Below are 19,449 nucleotides of genomic sequence, written 5' to 3'. Positions count from 1 at the left end.
CGTAAGTCTCCTTCTAGAGGTTTTCAAGTACAGCAGATGGATGCAAAATGTACTGAAAGCCTTGTCTATTTTACTAATACAAAATAAGATTCTGATTGTTCGCAGATCAGAATATTGGTAGCTACCCACCTAGGTTTTTGGGTTTGGATTTTTTTTTAAATCACAGTTTAAATCAGGGTTTTAACAACATTTCCCTTGAGAAAAATCTGTTTTTTTTCCTTATAACCAGAGTATAAAGTTGTGCTATAGATTACCCGTCAGACTGATTAGGGAAAGCATTCCTCAGCCCAGCAAGCCACAGCTAATAGCAGGCTAGTTAATGGTGAGTGAGCCCAGGTTTTTCAGCCGTGAAACAACTGAGGACATGGCCTAAGCTTATCTAGAACAGAGAGGGCAGATACTAGAGATGAGTGCAATGGAAAAATTTGAGCTAGATACCAGTAGATAGAGCACTTTGCCAACAAAGGAAATTTGCATTCTTCTATTTTGTGCATTATTGTTGTTATAGCGATGTAATTTGCTTACAGCAGAAGCAATTGTTTAAAAAATGCAATATTGGTGGCATTTTGTTCTTCGCGTTTGTAAATTGCACAGAGCGGAAAAAGCATTTGCATTAGGAAAACAAACTCAGACATGCCAGGCAGCATGAGTTTATGACATTGCAGGAATGCTGCGTGGCGTGGCGCCTTTGAAACAGATGGCCCAGCACAGCGAGAGTGTCGGATCACCCGCTTTAACCTTGTTACCTCACTCTTTCTCACAATAACAAGATCTGCTACTGCAGTTGATCCTCGTTGAAGGGGGAATGCACTAAAGCTGATGTTTAGCTTAGTGCTCTGCTTGCCGTCCTCTGATCCAGAGAGTCCTAATTTTTCATTTTCAAACGTTTTCAGTGTGTGTTTTGAACACCCATTGCTTCTGGAGGCAGGTATAGCCCCCTGGACGCTAATGGATTGACACCGGCTTTCACCTAGGCTGCCTGTGGCCCTAGATTTCTCATGTGTGCATGTTTTGGGAAGTAGTGAATGCTGTTGAAAATCTCCAATGAATTCCTCCCAAACTCAGGAAGTTTATTGCCTCTCTTTGTTTTGTTTTTGGATGTGTGTGCCTCCTTCCAACTCTGTAGGACCAACAAAGGCCGGGATATCAAAACCATTAAGTCTCTGCGTGTGCTCCGGGTCTTGAGGCCTCTGAAGACCATTAAACGATTGCCCAAACTCAAGGTAATGCTTAAAATTCTCTGTCCTTGGTTCCGTTTCTCCCCAGGTTCAGACAGAATCCTGGTGAGGTAACAATCAGAGTATCCCCCAACGTAGAAGAGAGATCCTTCCTCGTTCCTCTCTCATTGAATTTGAATTCCAGCCTACGGAATTAGGACCAATTCCCTGGTTAGGAAGAGATAGAGTAGTGCTTGCGCTTTATATCAATTACCTTTCGTTCCCAAACCTCAAAGAAATCAACAAACCTTACAGATTGGTTTACAGGTCTCCTACAAACTCAGTCTTCAGTCATGGCACCTTACTAATAATAGACGGCTTAAATTTCATATATGGCTACTCAGTCATGTAAAGCAGGTGTGGATTCTTAAATGCCCATTTGATGTGGGACTGGGGAACCCTGTTTCGGCACCCACAACATACAGGAATCATTTAACCTGCCACTGCAATGAAAAATATCCTCAACACGAGCCCCCAGATCCTGGGTGCTGATTCCGATAGGCTGATCAAACCCCCAGACCTGGATCCCTCCACCAACAAACTTCGGGAAAGCTCAGCTCTTGATCTAAATGTCTGTCTTTAGATCCCACCAAGGCTGCCTGAGCTCCTTTTGCACTGAGAACTGATCCTTTTTCAGCATTGCAGGTAGTTCTGATGCTTCCACAAGGCTGGCTGAAGTAGCTATCATACCCCCTGCAGTTCTGACTTAATAAGGCTGGCGGAGTCCAGAATAGAGTCCAGAATACTGCAATGGAGCCTGCATGAAGTGTAGACAAAATAAAACAAAATACTCCATTGCAAGAGTAAACTCACAGGGCCTGATTTTTAAAATCAGCCTTCAACTGCTGCAAATGATAGTGCAGAGGTCTAACTATCTCATTTGCCAGTATAGGTAGGAAGGTAGATGTCCAAAGGATTCATTCGTTTTTGCAATTATTACTACTGTTATCATTTGTATTACCATAGTGTCTGGTACAGTCATGGACTAGGACCCTGTTGTGGTAGGTGCTGCACAAACAGAACAAAAAGACAATCCCAACTGCACTGGCATTTTCACACCCTGGGTTGATCAGAGAACACATAAATGGAAACTTGAGTTTTAAAAAAAAACAGGCTTATAGTATACTAAAAACAGCTGAACGCTTTTAAATTAATGACTCATTTAAAAAGTGCACTCCGTTGAGAGTAAGCCTTCTAGAGGTTATTTTTGAAAAGCATATTTTATAAAACAGCAGCGTTCTTTTATCTGAAATCCCTGGTAAGAATGATCACGCTGAAAGAATAAACATCTAGTACACATAAGGTTATGGATCTCATATCTGTCTGGGGCACCTATCTACAGTTCTTTATTCCTCAGGCCTACCTGCCATACAGGACAGTGTCTTTCGATTGTAATTAGAGATATCCAGTCTATCTTGTTGTTGGAGGTGAGGCTAAATAAATAAGTGTTCACTAACTGTTCTTAAGTAGTGCTAATTGTACTATGGTGTCTTGTATCCTGCCTTGAGACATGGTTGTGAAGAACCTTTATATGGTATAAATATCCTTTGTGCCTGTTGGGGCAATGCTTTCCCATAAGTGATTTTGGGATGTTCTGGTCATTTATAAAATAGCTTATTCTGCCTGGGACAGTGTCTGCTTCTGGCATCCTTTTCCTACCAGGAATGAGACACATCTCCTCAGATGTCCTTTTTAGGTAGCTTTGGTCCCACCCTCTGACAAAATACATAGGTTCTGCATGGTGAATGATGCCCTTTGGTTTGCCTTCTCCTGCAGGCTGTCTTTGACTGTGTAGTGACTTCCCTGAAGAATGTCTTCAACATACTTATCGTCTACAAGCTCTTCATGTTCATCTTCGCAGTCATTGCTGTCCAGCTCTTCAAGGGCAAATTTTTCTACTGTACGGACAGCTCTAAGGACACAGAGAAGGATTGCATGTAGGTACACCATGCAGCATGCATGATCCAGTCTGCTTCCCTGGCAAAGGCATCCACTCCTGCCCGTGGTGTGGAGAGAAGTAGATAAATGAAGGGCCAGTAGTGAAAACTCTGGTCTTTCACCCCCTCAGATGCTGGTTAATATACAGTTTGGGTTGTGAAGTCCTTGGTCATGGGTTGGAGCCACTCCTCATTTCCCAAGGAATCAAAGCCACAAAGCATTGTTTAAAGGACTAGTACAAATGTCTGGACTCCGTGAGGAATGAACTCCTTTCTCATCCTTTAAGTGAAATTTTGCCGCATTTCAGAGCATTGTCCTTGCCATTCTGGGGAGAAGTCCCCTGTGGGATCAGTACGGGAAGGCCTGTCTTTAAATGAACAGTGAGCTTCCCATCTCACTTAAAGACAGACTGGTCTCCTCAAGCCAGAGCTGTGCTTCCTTTGCTCCAAGAGCATCTCCTGCACTATCACTGCTGCTTTCTAGCACATTTTTCAATTAAAAATTCTATGGGGAAAAAACTGATTCTGAATTGCTGCCCTGTTCAAAATGTTCACATTAACTCCTGTGATGGGCTAAGAATCTGGAGGTGCCTGAAGAATTGCATGAGCTCTGAACTCTCCTTCTGACACATTCTCTGTTACAAGCTCAGCCTACCAGCTCTCCCTTTTTCCTTCTCTCTTTCATTTGTCTCTCAATCTTTCCCTGACTCTTTCTCCCCACTCTTCTCCCAGTCTGTTTTCTTCTTTCCTTCTCTTTTTGATTGCTTTTTTTCTCCCCTTCTCTCTGTCTCCTTCAACCTGTTCATCTTGTTTCTCCCCACCTCCAATTTCCTTAATTTTCTCTCCCCATCAAGACTTCTCCATCCTTACAAGGGGAGAAAAGTGTCCCTGCTGCCCTGCAAAGTTAAATCCTCTTCAGTCCTGGCAGTATAAAGAGGTCCTGATGTTAGGGATAGCTCAGTGATTTGGGCATTGGCCTGCATAAACCCAGGGTTGTGAGTTCAATCCTTGAGGGGGCCATTTATGGATCGGGGCAAAAAAAAAAGTCTGGGGCAAAAATCTGTCCGGGAATTGGTCCTGCTTTGAGCAGGGGGTTGGAATAGATGACCTCCTGAGGTCCCTTCCAACCCTGATATTCTATGATTGTCTCCTAACCTTACAGAGGCAACTACGTGGACCATGAGAAAAACAAGATGGAGGTGAAGTGTCGTGAATGGAAGCGCCATGAATTTCACTATGACAACATCATTTGGGCTTTGCTTACGCTCTTCACTGTCTCCACTGGAGAGGGGTGGCCACAGTGAGTATTGGGCTTGGTCCTGTCTGCTTCCAGGTGTCTGTGGGGCACAGGATTCCTGAAGAAACCTCACGTTCCCCTTTTGAAGAGCTGTTTAAATGGTAGGGCTAGTAACTGGGTTTCTCCAGATGGGAAAGGGGTAGAAGGCACTGAGAGAAGAGTTGGGGGGAAGGAGATAGGTCAATAAATTATATCAGTATGTGAGAACTCTCACCAGTTAATGGGTATAGGAGCTTGGTGGAACCAACTCCCTTCTTGGGAGGTGAATGCTGGGACAGTCCACTGCCCTGAGTGGGCCTGAGGGGAATTTGAGGCCAGTCCATCTCCCAGCATAAGTCAGAGGGGAACTCTGTGGGCTAGTCCACTCACCATGTTGGCAGAACTCGGACAATCCCCTACCATGTGTTGAACAAGGGGGCGTTCTGGGATACCCCTTTTTATGAGGGACGTATGTTTAACTCTGGCAAAGCCCACCGTCCAGGGTAGACAATGGGAAGAGCTCTGGGACTCTTGTAATGTAAGAGAGGGGAATATCTTGTCATGAAACAGGTCGCCAGCATTGTCAGAGTATGTCCATGACTGAGCAGGTTAGGTAGAAGGTTTGCTTTATCACCATAACCAGTATGCACAGTGGGGACAGATGGAAGTGAATATTAAAGGTGGTATCATTTGGTACATGATGTTCTCCTAGTCAAGTACAACGTGGAGAGTCATCCAGAATGGACCAGCCATTGGCATCTATGTGACCCTTTGTGCCTTTCTTTGTCCCTGTATATCCAGGGTGCTGCAGCATTCAGTGGATGTGACTGAGGAGGACCGGGGGCCCAGCCGCAGTAACCGCATGGAGATGTCCATTTTTTACGTGGTATATTTTGTGGTCTTCCCTTTCTTCTTTGTCAACATCTTTGTGGCTCTCATCATCATCACTTTCCAGGAGCAAGGAGACAAAATGATGGAGGAGTGCAGTCTGGAGAAGAACGAGGTAACACATAAAAACAGGAGAGCAGAGGGCAGGATGATTTTGTTTTGCATGTATTGTGGCAACAGACAGCTTCAGGTATAGACCATGGAGTGGTGGAGCTGAGGGCTAAGGCATATTATGTGAAAGCCTGGCTGGAATCCAGTAAAGTTCTCTTCAGCCTAGACTCCAGCTTATGCGACATCTGCCTTCCCTTTGCATTTGCTTCTGGAACGTAGGATGTTTTAATCACACCTGAGTCATTCTCACTGATTACATTTTTGTCCTGACCATCCAGCCAGCAATAGTTCACCAGGCTTCCCAGCTATTTGAAAAGGAGGCTATCGTTATAAAGGAAACCCATGTGTGGCGGCTGTGAATCACCCCTGTTGGCACTCAAACATAAGAGCTAGGGAGCCATGTTCCCTCCCCCACCTGCTTCCTTGCCAGAGAGGCTTTGCCCTAGACTGGAAGAGGAAAATGATTTTCCTCATCTGCATTTTATCCGGCATTATTGGTCCATCTAGCCCAGTATCCTGTCTTCCGACAATGGCCAACACCAGGTGCTTCAAAGGGAATAAACAGAACAGGGCAACTATCAAGTGATCCATCACCTGGCATCCAGTCCTGCCATCTGGCAGTCGGAGGCTTAGGGACACCCAGAGCATGGGGTTGAATCCCTGACCATCTTGGCTAATAGCCATTGATGGACCTATCTTCCATGAACTTACCTAGTTCTTTTTTGAACCCTGTTATACTTTTGGCCTTCACAGCATCCCTGGGCAAAGAGTTCCACAGATTGATTGCCATTGTGTGAAGAAATACTTCCTTTTGTTTATTTTAAACCAGCTGCCTGGTTGGGTGACCTCCTGGTTCTTGTGTTATATGGAGGGGTAAATAACACTTCCCTATTCACTTTCTCCACACCAGTCATGATTTTATAGACCTCTTTCGTATCTCCCCTAGTCGTCTCTTTTCCAAGTTAAACAGTCCAGTCTTTTTAATCTCTCCTCACATGAAAGCTGTTCCATCCCACTAATCATTTTTGTGGCCCTTCTCTGTACCTTTTCCAATTCTAATATATATTTTTTGAAATGAGGCAACCAGAACTGTACGCAGTATTCAAGGTGTGGGCGTACATGTAACTGCCTGGATTTCCTGTGTTGTTACTGCCCAAATGCTCCCAAATAGTGGGTGATTTTCAGATGGTAACTTGAGGCCATTTCCTGTCCATGTGGCAATAACCATATCCTGGCCTAAAGAAATGCCAAGGTGGAAGGACACACGTGTTCATTATTCCAGGGTATGGCTATTACTGAGTTCACAGGAAGAACCCTAGTCTGATTCGCCTGGAACATCTAGCGAAGAAACAATTTTGAGACATAATTCAGTTAAGTTTGATTTTTTATGTTCTGTCAGCTGGATAAAATAAGTAATTGGGGCCGCCAGGTTTGGTGTGATCATGTGGTTTGCAGCGAGCATGTGCATGTGGAGGGCAGTATAGGACACGGGGATCTGTTTAGGAGACAGTTTCTGAAAACAACTGTCGCGTAACAGTTCAGTAACTGTACAAGGTCCCTGTGCTCTGATTGTCTAAGTTTATTCCATCTGGGTCTAAACCACAGTAGTAACGTCATTAACTCATGCCGTTATTTTATGCTGAATGTGAATGGAGTGAAATTGATTACAATGCAGTCATGGGAAAATCCTGCATTGTTTCACTCCATCACAGGGTATACATTTTGCTGCAGATTATAGTGACCTTCTGCTTCTTGGGACAGATCCGTTCCCAACGCTCAGCTTGATTAGCTCAGCTGGGTGCTGGGGAACTCATCATCCCCCAAGATCTCCGAAGGCAGAAGAGTTTTTGTAGGGCTGCGTCTCCAGCATAATGACTGGAGTAGCCTCCATGGCCCCAGGCAACCCACCTAACTCGAGGGGAGGAAGGACCTGAGGATCCTGATAGCGGCAGATACTCTGGCCAATCTCTCCTCAGCCCATCTATCCGGCTGTCAACACATTTCCGCACAATGACGTACAGGGAACCCCCAGGGACTTGGGATTCGCACAGCTCAGGAGGACAATATTCACTCTCTTCCATTCACCTGTAGCAGAGAACCAGTAACAGGGCATCATGGGTAGTGGGAGGAAAGACAAGAAGCTGAGTGCAAGCTAACAGACTTTGTTTTGTTTCAGAGGGCCTGCATTGACTTTGCCATTAGTGCCAAACCTCTTACGCGCTACATGCCTCAAAACCGACACACCTTCCAGTACCGCGTCTGGCACTTTGTGGTTTCCCCATCCTTTGAGTACACCATCATGGCCATGATAGCACTGAATACCGTGGTGCTGATGATGAAGGTGAGCTGACCGGGTGTACCAGAGACCCAGGATGGCATGCCTCTGTGTAGGAAATTGGAGAGGAGGTGAAATAGACAGGGGGGGATTTAGAAACTATGTTATTTGTTTTAAGAAGATGCTGGGGTCTTGGCACCCAGGTCCCATCTCATATCATGTCTCTTGGTATAGATGACTAGGAAAGCTGATGGGGTCACAGCCTCAGCTCTTACACCAGTGTCTTCATTATTCAAGCAAATATTTCCAGTTTGCACTCAATCCATCGAGCACAGTGCTTGCTGTGAAACCTGAAAGGCAATTAATCCTGATGGCACACAAGGCCAGATTTTCAAAGGGACCTCACCCCAGCCTCTGAAACTGCACCTGCATTTTTCACACCCACGTTAGGAATCTGACTAAATGATTTGCTTGCCCAAATGCAATTCTTCCACCTAAGGATAATTTTTTTTGTCTTCCTTGTGCAGACACTTGCATGTTCTACACTGAGGTGCCAACTTCCATCTCCTCAAATCTTGAGGAGGATGGCTAATACTCTCCTGTTTTAATATGGACCATCTCTGTTGTTGCTTTCCCCATAGCCTGTAGGAAATTCTTTCAAGAGCACAAACGCATACTTGAAAGTTCAGTACACCCTTACATTGTGAACAGGTAACAGGTAACAAACAGTGATGCTGCAACAACAATTGCCTTCAACAGGAGGACCTCATGAATTAGTGGGACACTGGCAATTGTAATGTAATCTGGGCTGATTCTGTGATCAACACCTAGGAGTGGTTGCCACCTGGATGACCCTTCTTCCCCTCAGCTCCATCCTCTTTCCTTAACCTCAGCAGAAACAAAGCAGAAGGGCAGAATGAATATTACTGGATATGTAGCAGGCTTAAAGAAAAGGGTGGGGGGCTTGTCACTTGCCAGTCAATAGTAAAACACATGGGATAAATCTCAGGAGCTTGGGCAAAGTCTAATCCCACCATGGAACTAAAGATTCCTTGTAAGATCCAATTTTGGTAGCTGACTGTAGATGGTTCTGACTCTCTCTCTTTCTGGCAGTACTATTCCGCGCCTTACACATATGAGCTGGCTCTTAAGTACTTGAACATCGCATTTACCATGGTATTCTCATTGGAATGCGTCCTGAAGATCATAGCTTTTGGCTTCCTGGTAAGTGATTGGTACTAGTACTTCATACCAGCTTTGGGTACTCAGTTCAACTGGCAGTGGTAGTGGACTTTGGCTTCCTAGTGTGTAGCTAATACTCTGTTCTTTTGGCATTAGTAATGGGATTTAGCTTCCTGGTATGTAACTGGTATTTAGTTCTGGCATCTTCTTGAGTGCTGTACTTATTCTGGGTGTTGGAGTCTTGCTTTGGATTCTTGTTAAGCACCATGACACTGGATGTCTACCAGCTTTCTTGGTCAGTCCAGAGCTTTCCAGATTCCTGAGTCAATATCTTAGAGTGAAATCTCTGGGGTTTTCATTTAATCTGAGCAACTGAGAATCACTCCCACTGCGGAACCCAAATGGTGATGTTATTTTTAATGGACTTTTATATTTTCTGTGAATTTACTGCAGGTGACAGCTTTCAGATTGTCACCATTCCCCACCTGGGCAATTCAGTGTCTAGACCTGTTCAGCCTTTGGCTTTTCTGCTGAGGCTGCTAACCAGGGTGCCAGTTGTGTTGGTGACTGATATTATGTTGATGCCTGTGCACTAAGAACTGGATTGAGTCCACTAATTCCTTTCAACCAGGCCATGAAATACCCGTTCATTGATAACTGTTGATCCCAGATTGGAACTGGTGATATAGTGGTGAAAGGCTTCATATTTAATTAGCATTCCCTTGAGTCTCAGCCATTCACCACTAATTATCTCATTATTCAGACCAAGGAATGTGGTGTTTGTGAACATAACACTTTTTCTTGTCTTCAGCTACTCTTGGGAAAAGCTGATTCTGTTTTTTCTTTATTTCTTTTTCCTTTTGTTTCTCACCTGTCCTGCTGGATGACATCTGGTTGTTCTCCACTATGGCAGTCCAGCATATGTCACACTTACATTAAACTATTTCTGTTAGATTGCAAGATGCACAGGGCAGTGACTTTTTTGTTGCAAGCTTATGAGGAGCCATGTACACCTATTGCACTTGATAAATAATAATTAATAGTGAATAACCAACCTCCGAGACATGGAGACAGAATATTGAGCCAGTCAATGGACAGTTCTGTGAGTGCAAAGAGCCCTCCTCTATCCCAGCAGCATGTGTGCTTGGGGTGCACAGCACACCAGCAACCCTTTTCTGAATCATGGATCTATCTATCTAGGAGGCAGCATGGTCTAGTGTTTAGAGCAAAGGACTGGGAATCAAAAGACCTGGATTCTGATCCTGGCTGCATGTCTGACTTCCTGGGCTCTCAATCTCTCTCTGTCTCGCTTTCTCTATCTATCAGATGGGAACAATGATACTTATACACCCCTTTAAAACACTTTGATTTCCTCAAATGGAAGGTGCTATGTAAAGGCAAAGTGTTATTGGTAGGCCAGTTCCTGAAGTTCTTATTCAGGCAAAACTTCCATTGACTTCAGAAGTTGTAGATAACCATTTAGGCACCTGATTGTATTTAATATTCAGTTGCATAGATATTCTGCTGCATAGTTTAAATAGACAACTGTGTCTCTGGGCTCATCCACTTGTGATTGTGCCTTCAGGCAGGATTGCAGTAGTTTCTCTGTTCTTATAGTCCCCTTTTGACAATGCAAGAGAATTCTGTGCCTTCTTTTAGCGGTTTGGCTTATTCAACGCAAGAGTTATCTTATAGAAAATCTGCCTCACCATATATATGTTCTGGGCTACAACCCCCTGAGGCACAAGACAGTATTCCAGAGGCTGGTTGCATAGAAAGAGGACAGCATCTGTGGTGGTGGTGGTGGTGGTGATCTGTGAAGACTTGGCATGTGTTTCAGCGTTGTTGAATCTGAGATCATTGTGCTCCCCATCCACATATTTTTGATCTCTTTGCAGAATTATTTCCGGGACACCTGGAACATCTTTGACTTCATCACCGTGATTGGCAGCATCACAGAAATCATCTTGACAGACACCAAGGTGAATATTCTGACCTTGGACATTCGTACCAGCGATTGAAGGCGGGAGGGGGGTGCCTTGCTCCTTTCCTCTCCTTGGGGGTGGAGGATAGACGTGGTGATTTTTGCCTTCTTCTGATTGTTTGATCTTCTTGCAGCTGGTGAACACCAGCAGCTTCAACATGAGCTTCCTGAAGCTGTTCCGGGCTGCTCGCCTCATCAAACTGCTCCGCCAGGGCTACACCATCCGTATCCTGCTGTGGACCTTTGTGCAGTCCTTCAAGGTAAAGGACACATTAGTCTCCCCTGTGGGGGGCAGGTGTGGTGGAGGAACATTTACTCAACTTGTGTCATTCTTAGAATCATAGAATTGTAAGACTGAGAGGGACCTTGAGAGGCCATCTACTCCAATCCCCTGCACTCTTGGCAGGACTAAGTATTATTCTTATGATATTTATGAATTGTTGGGGTTCAGAAAGAACGAGAAAATTTTGGATCAGCATCCAAGTTGTAGAGAGTTTATATGAAACAACCCTCTGAACTTTTTAAAATTAACCCACCTCTAATTCTAAATGCAGAAGGGAGATGCAGTAAAAGCTTCCTTGCAAAAAATGGAGGGGAGGGGACTGCACCATTCAAGAGGGTCCTTGGAGGTCTTTTTGGATGTGCTCATTTGCATATCAGTACCCAGCATGGTTTGCCAGCTGTTTGCCAGCGGCACTGTCTGGTGTGGTGCTTTTGCATTGGCTAAATTCTTTGTCTGTATTTTGTAAATCACAATTATGTGGCATTTTAATTTCTAGTCCCTGTATTTGTTTTGGAATTCAACAGTCGAGAAGATGTTGCACCATTCCAGCAAGGAGTGTGATTCTGACTGGTTCTTTGCAACTAATTGCAATAGGCCATAGGGGGCTTAGCACAGTTCACAAGCTATTGCATTTTACTAATATTCTGAAGCCTCTACCTTGCTAAACCAGACTATTGTGTATTTCCCTTTCAGGCCCTCCCATATGTCTGTCTCTTGATCGCTATGCTTTTCTTCATATATGCAATCATTGGGATGCAGGTAAGCAAAAGCGTCCAGGTGTGCGTATGCTCCTACAAGGCTGCTTCTCTCTGGGGCAGACAGTGAAGAGTGGTCCACTCTGTCACTCACTTTAGCATTATCCAGTCTAGCATCTGCTTACTGTATTGGAGTCTGTTGACCAGGACAGGTGCTGAAGAGGTTTGAAGGCTTGCGCAGTAAGAGCTGCAGTGTTTAATACACCCACAGGTTGCAGTGTGTGTCCCCCAGAATCCTCTGGCAATGTACATATCCAGACTGCCTTCTCCAGGATTATGTCACCATGACTCCAGTGATGTATACACATGGATGGAACCCTTCCTGTGGCTTACATCATCAGAGATCTCTCATATTATGCTCAGGTGGGCAATCCATGTGGACAGCTCAGTTTACCTCTTTCTTTTCAAGCAGAACTTTATAGTGCCTAAAACCTTAGGAATGACTCAAGTCCCACTAATGTCTGGCCCCAACCTGCAGAATCCAGTTCACAACTAACGTCCTGCCTGAGAGGGTCCTTGTGAGAGTCCTTGTTGATTTGGTTCCTCTCGCTAATCTCTGTTGCCCAACATCCTTGGATTGGTTTGGGAAGGCCTCGTGTTGCAGAAACTGGGGCTAGGGCCTGATCCTGCAGTTGAAGTCAATGGGAATTGAGGGTACTCAGTGCTTTGCAGAACCAGGCTTTTAGGCCCCAGTCCAGCAAAGCGCGTAAGCACAAGAGTAGCCCCACTGTAGTCAAGGGGGTCGCTCGTGCATTTAAAGTTAAGCAGATGATTACGTGGTTTGCAGGATTGATCTTGTGGTTTGAAGACTGTCCAAGACCCACACTCAATCTCTGGGAAGGCAGCTTTGGCTATTAATACTCAGGGCTTCATTCTACGGTGATCGAGGCATTGTGATAACTAAAACTGCCTAATGGCCACAGCTGGGAAGTGCTTTGGGTGGGGTGGGGGGGTTGTTGCTAGGGCTGTCATTGCCACCTGCTCTGGATAGAGAATCTGGTTTTCTTTAAGTGGAAATTTATTTGTTTAGTGGGTTTTCCCCCAAAAATTTGACTGACTATGCTCTATTGATCTATTTTTGGCCACTTTCCCCTGCCTCTCCACCCCACATCCAGGCTTTCTCAGCCCCTCACAATTGCCATCAAATTTAATCCCCCTTGTAGTGCGATAGTATTTGATTTGTTTTAACACCTTTGTGAACAAATTCCCCAAGCAGTGGTGAGTGGGCGGTGTTTGAGCAAAATAGCTGGAGGCAGAAAATATTCTACAATTACACATTCCGAAAACCTTTGTGGAAAAAATAGTCAGCGGTTAGTGTATTTTTAGGTATGCTGAAAGTAGAATAGATATGTAATGATACGAACACAATACTTTTCCTCTCCAAAGTGCTTTCCAAACACAAACTTATTCAGCCTTACAACACCTCAAGGTTGTAGGTCACTACTATTATCCCCATTGTACAGATGGGAAACTGAGGCACAAGTTAAGTGTCACTGTCAGAATCAGATTTAGAATTTATGACTTCCTGGCTCCAGTTCTGTGTTCAGCCCATGCTTCTTTCTCAAGAGGCATGTACTCAAAACACACTGAAACACACACAAGATGCACCGAAAATCATATCTAGATGTCTTAGATACTTACACGGCTCCAATTACCATAATATCTGAGCATTTCACAATCTTTCATGTATTGATGTATACCAGAAATGTCTGCACATATATTCAATAAGCCGATTCTCCCGTCATTTATTACCGATGTGTTGACTTCATGGAGTTGCACCAACGTGCTTTGAGAGAGGGGAGAATTTAACCCAAGGCGTTACTACCCTTTTACAAAGGGAACCTCTTGATAGCATACCGTGAAAAGCATTTGACGGCTTTCCTGATCTGCTTTTCTGAAGGAGGCAGCTGCTGGCCAGATGGATTCCACACCATCCCCGCATATGTGTGTCTGTCTGTGTTAGTGCAGTCCCTCCCTTGGTGACAGCCAGCAGAACTGCTCTCTGACCTGAAGGGTGCACTCCAGCAGAAGGAGCAGCCTCTGTGATGTGTAATCCTCACTGAGATCAGACCAGCTGTCTGCTCCACGGGCAGGTGGGAGGGAACATAACCGATTCCAGTCCCTGGCTGCACAGGTCGGGGCACTTCCTGGCTTGGCAATTCTTGTGTGTTGAGTTTTCTTTCCTTTTTGCTCTTAGGTTTTTGGGAATATCAAATTAGATGAAGAAAGCCACATTAACCGTCACAACAACTTCCGCAGCTTCCTGGCCTCCCTTATGCTCCTTTTTAGGTACACGTGCGTTTTGAATCATAACTAAACATCTCAATTTTAGCCCATTTCGTCCCTACCTGAGTCAAAATGCTGAAGGCCTGCCTGGCTGCATGAGTGTCTGCCACAGCAGATCAGCTGGGGTGCCCCAGCTAGAAAAGCGGGTGGGGATCACAAGTCACCCACACACACAGCAGTGGATTTTCAACTTTACACTTGGAGCTGTTAGTCTCCCTGTCCTATGTGGGCTGCTGACATTCAGGCATTGGATTTCTGACTTGTGGAACTTGCTGCTGCAGGATATAAATGAATCAGCTGTGTCTGAACAGCATCTGCAGTCATGCCATCTAGGTCGGAATTCAAGGGTCCTTTCTCCTTTTGCTTTAGGGCATAAGATGATCACTAGCTGGAGTCAGGAAGCCACCTTGCCTCCCACTGTAATACAGTGCTGTACACTTTAGTTCATTATGGGGGCTTTATGCCATCTTCAGAAGCCGCTGGCATTGGTTATTGGTAGAGACCATAAGTTCTGAGGTGGCAGATTTTATTTCCAAAGGGGGAGGTGGCGTGAATTTCCAAGCATCCCGCTCATATGTAGTAAAGTTGTGGAGCAGTGAGGGGCTCTGCTTTGAGCAGCTGTTAATGGTGGGTGTGTTTTGGATGCAGGAGTGCCACGGGTGAGGCGTGGCAGGAGATCATGCTGTCATGCCTGCAAGGCAAAGGCTGTGAGCCAGACACCACGGCAACGTCCGGACAACATGAGAATGAGCACTGTGGCACGGATCTGGCTTACGTGTACTTTGTCTCCTTCATCTTCTTTTGCTCCTTCCTGGTGAGTTCACCTCCTTCCACCCCATTGATCTCTCAGTTCTTGGGAGGACTGAGCACTGATTGCTCCCAACCCAGGGACATCCCGACCCCATTCTACCCTACTCTACCCTCCACTGCTCCACGATGGGCGCGATTCACTCTGCAAAGAGACTCGGAGAGATCTCGCCTTCTGTTCTCTGCTCCAGGTTCCGTTACCCTGGCGTGACCCCTGCTTGCTAAAGAAGCTAGCACTCTTACACCAGGGACAGCAAGAAATGTTCAAGAAGGGTTTTATCACTGTAAGAGCCATGCCTAGCTGGTTTCAGGGACAGTGGTAAGGAGGGGCTGTTCTGACCCAGAGGCCTGTCCCTTTCATCATGAATGCAACTCAGCAGGATTTTGCCCTGCACCTAATTTAGGATTTCAAATGATCTGCCATGTGACTGTCAGTATGGAGAGCAGGCCCACCTGCTCTCTGGGTCAAGGCGATGTACGTGATCTATATCTGCCTCCTATCCCTATTTTTTCATTTAACAGGGAAGTTGTGGTTGCAAAAGATAATGTATGCTCTCTGAGGCAGGAAACTGTGGGGAGTTACAGTTGTCCCCCCACCAGTGTGCGCATGCACACACACACATTTGAGCCTACTCATGGAGGGGGGAAGTGATCTCAATTGTTTTGTAAAAAGGGGGTACAGTCAGGAGGGTGCATGGGAAAGGCACCATTCAGGCTTGCACTGAATCAGTTGACACTCAGCCTGTGGCTCTTGGCATCCCTACATGTAGCTGATCAGAGCGGGTGGTATCAGTCCATGCATCCAATCATAGCTTCACTTACACTGTCTGGTCTCAGTTCGCAGTTGCTTCCTGGTAATCCATTCAGTGGTAAAGTATCTCTCCAGGTCCTCAAGGCTGGGAACCACTATGCCTCCAGGGAGACATGAGCTACACTGGAAAAAGGCCATTGTAGTGCCAGAGAAGAATATCCAGATGGAGAGTATATAGCCATAATAACTATAGCACCAGTTACAGTAATACTGGTAAATTTCCCTGTACAGCAAAGCCCTTAAGCCAGAAATGCGATGGAGAACCCCAGTTACAGTCGGCTGTCTAACTCTGCCCATCCTTCATAAGGAAGGCAAAGGTGTGGTATAGAGAAACTGCGGGTAAGAGGGACAGACAGAGAGACAAGAGGGGACATGGTATGTAAGGGAAGGTAATAATAAAGAGTAGAGCCCTGGGCATGAAACGCGATGCTCCAAATGTAATGGTGAAGTATCTTGGTGGCAAAAGGTCATTGCCCCCACTGTGAACCCCTCAGCTAAAGAACGCTGTGGGGTTTGGAAGGCACTTCAGAAGGCATTGGCTAGATCTCCTCACTTCTGTGCTCTTTGATCCCTGGCTCAGCCAAGTCACTGTTGTGAGGAGAGCCCAGATGCTGCTCAGATTCTCACTAGTTAGCTAGACATAGACCAGGGGAGTAATGCTGATGTACTAACCCTTTCTGCTGCTTGCCTCTTGCCCAGTGTGGTGTGGTTCCTTATTCATGCTCTCGGCTGCCTGACGGTTAAATGCTGGTGTTTAGTGGGACGTTCAGATCAGCACAATCCACAGCTCCCAAGCGTAATGGGCGCAGGTCAACATGTAACGTGTCAGGGAGGAGTCCTCTGCCTGGTGCTACTGACACACCAAAGAGAGGCTATTTCCATTGTAATACACTGTGCACCTAGTCGGATGCTGTGTTTGAAAATATTAGTATTGATCTGTGTGACAATTAAGCATCTGATTCTGTAGCTGCTCCATGCATGCACTTCAATAGGAGTTCTGTGCATGGGGGAGCTGCCACAAAACTACCATGCTATTTATTTACAGATTCCTTTTTCTTCTGTCTTCTTCCATATATTACTCTCCCATCTTCCCTCCCTCTTTTATGCTCTGTCTCTATCTCTCCATCCCTTTCTCTGTGTCTCTTTCCTTTTCACTTAGATGCTCAATCTGTTTGTGGCTGTCATCATGGACAATTTTGAATACCTGACTCGGGATTCCTCCATCCTGGGGCCTCATCACTTAGATGAGTTTGTCCGGATCTGGGCGGAATATGACAGAGCTGCATGGTATGTAGCCAACTTCCTCCTCCTTTCCCTGCCCTCTCAAAGCCCCTTTTTTTGGGGAACCCATTTGGCTGTAATACCTGGGACAATCAGGGAAGGGAAGGGAAGGGAAGGGAATCAGAGCTGCTGGAACACGCAGCTGTGAGAGGAAAATACTGGCTGGCTCCCGGGAGGTCCAATGGTACATGTCCTGTTCATGGGCTACCTTATAGCCCCCTGGGCACCCTGCTCCTTTGATAACTAGCAATGGGCTGAAGTCCAAAGGTTTTGGCTGCTTCTTTTCGGATGATAAGTACAGTGTTTATCCAAACCTTTGGATGTTCCTACTGCATCCCTCTCTGTAGCTCCTCTGGCAGCCCCCAGCTACCTCCGCACACCGCCACCTTCCAACTGTTGGCTCTGGATCTTCCTCTTTTCCTATTTTCCTCCTGCCAATCAGATTCCCACACCCTCAAGACAATCTGCAAGCAACTGTCCATCCTCCAGCCCCCAAATACTTTGTGCACCGGAGTGTGCAAAATCGCCATTTGAATCAGTGTGTGAGCCCAGCAGAGAGGCTGCGAAGGTAGCTGGACTCCTGCTAATTTAGTTGCTCAGGATCTTATTCAAACATTGAGAAAGGGTTGAGATGCTTTGGATGGGGATGAGCCTGAGGACAGGGCTAGATTTAATATGGCCAATGCACTTCCCCCATCCTTGCTGAGACAAGAGAAGGCTTTTGAATCCTTTAATGATTCCTCAGGCAGTCTCTCCAGGATCCCTCTCAAAAGAGAGTTTCCACTTGGGAGAGCAAGTTAGTCTAGCGCTGCCACACTGGAGAAGAAGCATTGCGTCAGGGTGGTCTCTCACATGGCCATTGGGGTGGAGCCGAAAGTGCTTTAGGTGACTGCTCCAGACACAACCCCCAGCAGTGCTCCAGGAAGGCTGCTTTCAGCCTACATGCCGGAGATCACTGGGAGTGTTCCTGGGGCAGCTTACTGAGATCTAACCCTCAGCAGCACTGGAAGTGCATCAGGGCTGCTGGTCACATCATCAACCCTTCTCGGCATTAGGAATACTGCGAGTGCCCTCTCTGGGTGCAGATCCTCATTGGCACCACGAGTGCCACAGGGCTCCATCTCCTGTCGGTGTTGGGTCAGCACTTTGGGCAGCTTCTTTGAAACCACGTACACTCGGTGCTGCATCAGCTTCAGGCACGAGATGATGTCAGCTCCGGAACTCTGCTCCAATTGGAAGCTCACCATTTGGAATCAATCCACCTTCACATTTTTGCAACCTGATTTATTGCTTACTGAGAGCTAACCCAGGCAGTGATTGTTCCTAACATTATCTGTCCTTAGCATGATCCACTTCAGCACCTTTTCCAGCCTGACTCAAGTTAGCCGTCTCCCCAAGACTGCTTCTGATCGGCAGCATCCCAGGCTGTGAAAGCATCACCAAGGTTGGAATAGGCAGGGCTGTCCTCTTATCAGACGCCCATGCATCGTACAGTCCTGAGACTTCAGTGTGTGATGCTGTAGAGCAGAGAAGCTGTGGTCATGTAGACCTGGGAGGTCCAAGCAATGCAAAGCAGGCTCATTCTCTCCTCAGAAGGTTGGGAAGGACGACATCTTGATACCAGCACTTTCTAGTGCCCTTTGCCCTGGGAACTGGGTGCTACGATGGGTTCTTCAGTCCAGTCACAGAAAGAACCTGCTGTCAGGCCCTGTGGATGGCATTTTCCAGATGTGGTGCAGTGCCTGCTCTCACTCAGGTCTCACAAAGCAAGAGAGCCCAGGCTGTTTTGTCATGGAGTCTAGCTGGTTATTATAGGAAACACCAGGAGGAAACAAGCTGCTCTAGGCTAATTTTAAAATTGATGGCAGCTCTAATCCCCGTCACTGAGTGGGGAAGGATTACCAGATGTGAGCGAGTCCTGTCACCTGAAAGGGGCAGCGAGTCTAAGTGCTGAGAAGGGGATAGATCGATAAATACTGTAAATGGATGTCATCAGAGGCCCCCAGCTACATTAAATAAAGAGACCCATAGGGATGCCATGTGCTCTGTCCAGTTGCCTGCACTCTGTTATGAATGGTTTTGCATAGACAAGTTAGGTTATCCTTGGCCAGTGATGGAAAAGTACCTAGGGTATGGGAGGAAAGTGAGGCGGGACCAGAGGAAATAACAGACAAAGCAGCTTCACTCCGTGGCTTCCTAATAGTGGCCAGGGAGGCTGCAGTGGTCTCTGCCACTGAGCAGTTGTGTGGCTTTGGGCAAGTTACTTTAACTCTCCGTGCCTCAGTTTCCCTATCTGTAAAATGAAGTTAAAACATACTTATCTACTGTTTTCATAGAATAGAGGATTGATTAACGG

At 46.0% G+C, this 19,449-nt stretch overlaps 1 protein-coding gene across 2 annotated transcripts in view; it reads left to right on the top strand.

Moving 5' to 3' along the window:
• Positions 1-19,449, top strand: part of CACNA1E (calcium voltage-gated channel subunit alpha1 E) — a 267,448-nt gene that overhangs the window by 209,980 nt on the left and 38,019 nt on the right. For both annotated transcript variants that reach the window (XM_065554517.1, XM_065554515.1), the window contains 12 exons: positions 1,127-1,223; positions 2,994-3,154; positions 4,317-4,454; positions 5,232-5,433; positions 7,606-7,770; positions 8,818-8,928; positions 10,785-10,868; positions 11,005-11,130; positions 11,847-11,912; positions 14,106-14,197; positions 14,843-15,008; positions 16,972-17,099. In XM_065554517.1, coding sequence (XP_065410589.1) covers positions 1,127-1,223; positions 2,994-3,154; positions 4,317-4,454; positions 5,232-5,433; positions 7,606-7,770; positions 8,818-8,928; positions 10,785-10,868; positions 11,005-11,130; positions 11,847-11,912; positions 14,106-14,197; positions 14,843-15,008; positions 16,972-17,099 — 1,536 coding nt within the window. The remainder of the gene's footprint in view (positions 1-1,126; positions 1,224-2,993; positions 3,155-4,316; positions 4,455-5,231; positions 5,434-7,605; positions 7,771-8,817; positions 8,929-10,784; positions 10,869-11,004; positions 11,131-11,846; positions 11,913-14,105; positions 14,198-14,842; positions 15,009-16,971; positions 17,100-19,449) is intronic.

Source organism: Chrysemys picta, chromosome 8 (genome assembly GCF_011386835.1).
Source record: "Chrysemys picta bellii isolate R12L10 chromosome 8, ASM1138683v2, whole genome shotgun sequence".
In the NCBI taxonomy this organism is placed as follows: domain Eukaryota; kingdom Metazoa; phylum Chordata; order Testudines; family Emydidae; genus Chrysemys; species Chrysemys picta.
The sequence above is the reverse complement of the archived record's forward strand: the minus strand, read 5'-3'. Positions and strand labels throughout refer to the sequence as shown.